Source organism: Entamoeba invadens (genome assembly GCF_000330505.1).
Source record: "Entamoeba invadens IP1 unplaced genomic scaffold scaff_1105074724775, whole genome shotgun sequence".
NCBI classification, from domain to species: Eukaryota; Evosea; order Mastigamoebida; family Endamoebidae; genus Entamoeba; species Entamoeba invadens.
The window spans coordinates 352,446-357,882 of NW_004443536.1; the positions used below are offsets into that span (position 1 = coordinate 352,446).

General features: G+C 26.8%; 2 protein-coding genes across 2 annotated transcripts; both read right to left on the reverse strand.

Moving 5' to 3' along the window:
* Positions 1 to 371: 371 nt before the first annotated feature.
* On the reverse strand, positions 372 to 2,249 carry EIN_400480 (hypothetical protein; the record flags this gene model as incomplete). Its single annotated transcript, XM_004258671.1, has 1 exon — positions 372 to 2,249. The coding sequence occupies one exon, from the start codon at positions 2,247 to 2,249 to the stop codon at positions 372 to 374; it is 1,878 nt and encodes a 625-aa protein (XP_004258719.1).
* A 547-nt stretch (positions 2,250 to 2,796) lies between these two features.
* Positions 2,797 to 3,504, reverse strand: EIN_400490 (hypothetical protein; the record flags this gene model as incomplete). The annotated part of the gene is made up of 1 exon (XM_004258672.1): positions 2,797 to 3,504. One exon carries the CDS (start codon positions 3,502 to 3,504, stop codon positions 2,797 to 2,799), a length of 708 nt encoding a protein of 235 aa, XP_004258720.1.
* Between the last annotated feature and the right edge of the window lie 1,933 nt (positions 3,505 to 5,437).

A 5,437-nucleotide genomic window follows, 5' to 3' on the forward strand; every position in this document is an offset into this window, starting at 1 on the left:
ATTCGGTCTTATCATTGTGATATTTGAAGTTCTTTTTTTAATTATTAATTTAATTATAATATGACTTTTTTTTGGTCGAATAATTTTATCGGAATTATTTATTTTGAATGATCGTTATATGTACTATTTATTATAAATATAAAGACAATGCTTTCCGATATAATAAACATCATTCTATATAATTAAAAAGTTATAATTTGTTAATTTATAAATTATAACTTATTAGAAAACAAAAATAATAACACAAAATAAAATTATAATATTATTTACTATTGAAAATAATAACTTTAAATTGTAATTAAATACTATAATTCGATATAAAATTGAAATAGTAAAAACAAAGAAAATAAACTAATAGTTTAACTATTCATTCAATTAAAATTGGATAAATCAAGTTTTGGAAGTTCCTTTGCCAATTCCAAGTACTCATCTTCAAATGGGAAGATCGACAATCTCGTTACGTCACAAACATTGCAAAAGTCAAAAGTGATATTTTCGCATTCTTCAAAATGGAGTTCTTTAATCAATACATCATTTTTATTTTTTATGGCAATAACACTGTCATACAAAAATAAAGTTTCCACACTCGGTAACACTAATACTGCGTCTGTTGTATTTTCAATACAAATTTCTTTTAACTTTGTGCTTTGTAATAAATCGATAGTTTTGTTGTTTTGACTTCCGATGACTAAACTTGTCATATTTTGAGGAAACGAGATTGGAATGAGATGGTTGAAATAGCACTTCTGGAGATGGATCAAATTATTCAAATCCAAATTGGTCACATTGCGTGTGTCATATATCATCAAAGAAGTCATTTGAGTCAGAAAATCAAGTGTTTCATACTTCAAGTTTCTGCAGTTATATAATTTCAGGCTTTTTACGCTCATCGGAATGGTTTCGACTTTTTCTATAAAACAACTATTAAAAGTGATATCCTTCAACTGACTCAGATGAGCAAAGTTGGCCGTGCAATTTGAGACTCTGAGTTTGGTTAAAGTTGTTAATTGATTAATTTCATAACATTTTGGGTCGACATTATTTAATTCTATTTCTTGAATATATTTCACGTTATCACTATTTAATTTACTCGTTTTGTCATTCAAAACTAAAGAAGTCAAAGTGGTTGGGAGTTGAATACTTTTCTCACGAGTTGTTACCACTTTACTATGTGCTTTTCTCCGTGCTTTTTTCTGTTCTTCAGTCTCTTCGTTCTCCAAATCAAATCTGACTATTCCGTTGAGTCGATCCATTCTTCTCTGTTCTCGATCTTCCTCAGCTCCTTCTCTCTCATTTCTCTCTTTCTCGAGGATTTCTTCCAATTTCGTTTCGGGGTCAATCTCAATCGCAATCTCCATCTTAGTCGCACTCTTCACTTTCGCCAACACGTTTTGTATTCCGTCAAAATAATCTCCTGTAATCTCAACATTAGCAGGCAAGTAATTTTGAATCATCTTCTCAAAATTTTCCATTTCGTTTTGACTCATTTTTTGCTTCAAAGATATTTTTATCGCGTTGTTGTCCATTAACGTCAAAAAATCGTTTTTGCCCGGCACAAACGTGTCTGCAACGACCTTTGCAAATTGTGAGATTTTGTGGATGATTATTTCTGGGGCGTCTGTTTCCGCGTCCACAATGATTTTTTCAAACCCGACATATTTCTTCAAAACTAAGAGATTTTCATAGTTTAAAACATTAGTTATTCGAACTACATCAATAGTTTGTCTTTGATTCTTAAAAATCGTTTTAAAATTGCACTCTTGTTTGTTCAAGTCAATTTTGAGGCGTTTTAATAGTTTCATTTTAGAAATATTAACTATACTGACTGAATTATAATTCCATATAAATTCTACTATACAATCTTCTATACGCGCCATCAGTGTTAAATCGAATGGGGGATCATACAAAACAATTCGACTGATTCTCTCGAGTTGGTCGACATACATTGGGACTTCTCCACCTTCCAATAACAAAGTATTAATTGACGGAAACAGATTGCGAGCCGTTCGACTTAAATACTCGTTAATAGTTCTTTTCATTAAAAAGAGAGCGTCCCATTCGTTGAAACAAAAATCAGACTCTTTTTTAGATTGACGTAAAATGTTTGGCGTGTTCCGGACCATTTGAAGAACTTCTTGAATTGAACTATTCACTTGAACTAATTTCTTGATGGTTTCTAAAGAGTCCGCATATAACACAACATTTAATAAATATACTTTCTCTAAATGAATTGAAATATGCTGTGACATTAGTTGGTGGTGTGCTTTTTATAGTAATTACTTAACTCCTTTTTCTAAGGGTTCTTTTTTCAGTACTTGAAATTTTAATATTTTTTACTATGTTTTATAATACATCCATTTTGAATAATATATTCTTTTTTTATTTATGGTAATATATTTTAGTTTCATATACTACTATCTTTAATATTTGTTATTTACAAGAAGTTGTATTCATGTTTGAATTAAACTAGTAATTATCATAAAAACAATTAAAATTTTATTAATCATTTAAATGGTTTGAATATAGTATTATTTATCAATATTATTTTTATAAATAGAAATAACTAATAACAAATAATTATTATAAAATTACATAATTCACACTTCACATCATTCAAAAGACATTTGAAGTTACAATTTTACAATCAAAATATTTCAATTTTTGATTACAAAACAACTTATTTTAGATATTTTTACTAAGACATTTGAGTAATTTTACCTAAGATTTGAATGAAATTTCAAATCAATCACACTCTTATGGAACAAAACGATTTGTTTAAAACAAAAATACAATAAATTACACAATCACACACTTTGGTTTGTGAGATTTTTTACAGAGATGTCCGTGCTTTTCCTTCCACTTTTTCTCTTTTTTTTCCTTTTTTCCTTTTTTTGACTTTTCTTTCTTTTCTTTTTTTCCGTCCAATTTTTGACTTTCTCTGTTGATTTGAGTGAAGAGAGGGGAGCATTGTTGTTCAAGAGTAAACACCGTTTCCACAATTTTTTCCATTAAGATCTGTGCCTGTTCCTGTCCCCCATTTTTGAGTGAGATTTCCAAAAAATTAGCGTCTCTTTCTTTGCACAATTGGAGGAGGTCATCTTTTTGAAAGGCGTTAGGCAAATCGGTTTTATTTAATACCAAAAACAACATATCTTTGTCACAAATTCTATACGTGTCCGACATGGTAAAAAATTCGAAGAAGTGGAGAGAGTCTTCACTATCATTCGAAACAAAAAAGATGTGAATTTTCCCTTTGTTGCTTAAATCAATTGTGCGATTTGCACTGTGCGATAAAAAGACTAAAGAAGGGAGTTCAGTGAATGAAATGTCTACAGTATACTTACTATAAGAAAATGAAACTATTTGGTTGACCTTTTCAGTGGTCTCTTCATATTCTTCATGATATGGTTTATGCGTGAGAAGGTCCAAAAAAGTCGTCTTTCCCGTCTCACGTTCGCCAAAGAGTGCAACGCTTATTGCGGGGAGTTGCATTTGGAGTGGCATAACTCGAAATTATTAACTTCTTTTTCTTTTTTGTTATTTTTCTTGTTTGTCGTTTGATCGATTTATAAAATTCGCAAATTATTTCAAAATAATTAAATTCTTTTGTGTTCTTTTTAAATCATTCAGAAGTGCAATTCTTAACTTCGAATGTGATGGGTTCAATTCGCTTCATCTCGGGTTTTTTTTTTCTTAAATCATTACTTGAACTAGACTGTATTCTATTTGTTGTTAAAACTATAGTTTCAAATCTATTATTTTAAAATGTGCTACAGTAATTGTAAAAATATATTAATACTTTTTTACATATGGAACAATGGCTATTTTTTTACCAACGAATAATAATAATATGTAATATATACTAAATATCGGGATTGTTTCGTAATAAATCTCGCTGAAGGCATTTTAAATTAATTTTATAGTAAAATGCTATAAAAATAATTATGATTAAATATAATGAAAATTCGAATTATCTTTTTACTAGTTTGCGGTTTATTAATTACAATTTAATAATTTAATAGATTATTAATGCCTATTGGAAGTTGTATATAGTCAATTTCCCGAAACTATATACTATTTTGTATTGTTATAACATTATTATTATAATTCTGGCGTTTTGGCTATAAAACGATCATTCATAAATTATCTCTCAACTTCGTTGGTAACATAAATAAAAACTTTGAAAAAATAATTAATTTATATTATTAATTAATTTTACCATTAAATATAGTTTGGTTATTAATAATTTGGTTGATTTTATTCGATATTTTTGTTGCAATGAGGCGAGTATTCAAAAGTCATTTTTGATGTGAATCATCTAAATAAATTCTTTTATTAGATGATTAAAAATAATTAGCAATAATAAAATATGGTTTATATTCTTTGTTTTTATAATAAAAGTCTATAAAATGTTTTTTTTTAAATACAAAATAATACCAAAACTAATTATTCTCTTAATTAATATTTTTTAAAAAATTAATTAATGTTTTTAATTTAGAATTACAACTTCGTTTCTTTTTTCTGAAATATTAGGGATGTATCCCGTACTTTTTGTTAACAATAAAGCTAATATATTTTGAATATTTGTAAATAATATCGTACTTTAATATAATTACTAATTAAACAATAGTATTTATAATTGTTATTTAGTATTTATTTATTTATTTATTTATTTATTCAATTTTTTACAAATAATTTAATTGTAAAAGAATAAAAATGAAAACCACAAAAACAAAAAATATTACTGGACAAATTATTCACACCTAATTTTTATTAAAATAAAAGTATTTATTATTATTTATTTGAAGATTACAAATTAAAGTTTTGTTGTTAATTTTAAATGTTGTTTTAATTTTGTTTTTCCATTGTTATTAAAAAAAACTGATTGTCTAAAATACAGGTTGGTACGAAACCCCTATAAAGGGGCTGAAAAAAACCGATGTTGTATAGAGTTGGTAACAATAGGTAAAATGTTTTTTAATTATTATTTTGTTATTTGTTTTTTTCCTTTTTTAAAAAAATAAAACCAACATTTTTGCTTTGCCTGAGTATAATTTAGAAGTTTTTCGAATATGTTGTTAATAATATATTTATATTAGGGAGAATACATTATATAATACACGTATTTGTTTAATATAATCGGGAAACCCATTGAACTATTTATAAAGTGATATTAATAGTTGGATTTATAGAGACAAAACCCATACAAATTAAACAAAGTATAATAAACAGTTCTTTTAACACAATTAACGAGATGGTTTATATTTTCGTTAGTTACGATTAATCACGATGTAATTTGTTGATCACTTTGTTTTCTGTGTTTTTTCTTTTTGGAACTTTTCCCTTTCATAAACTAATCAGCTGTAATAACCTAAGTTGTTATTTTGAAATCTATGCTCTTAAACATTATTAAATAAAACAAACGTCTCTTCTGGTG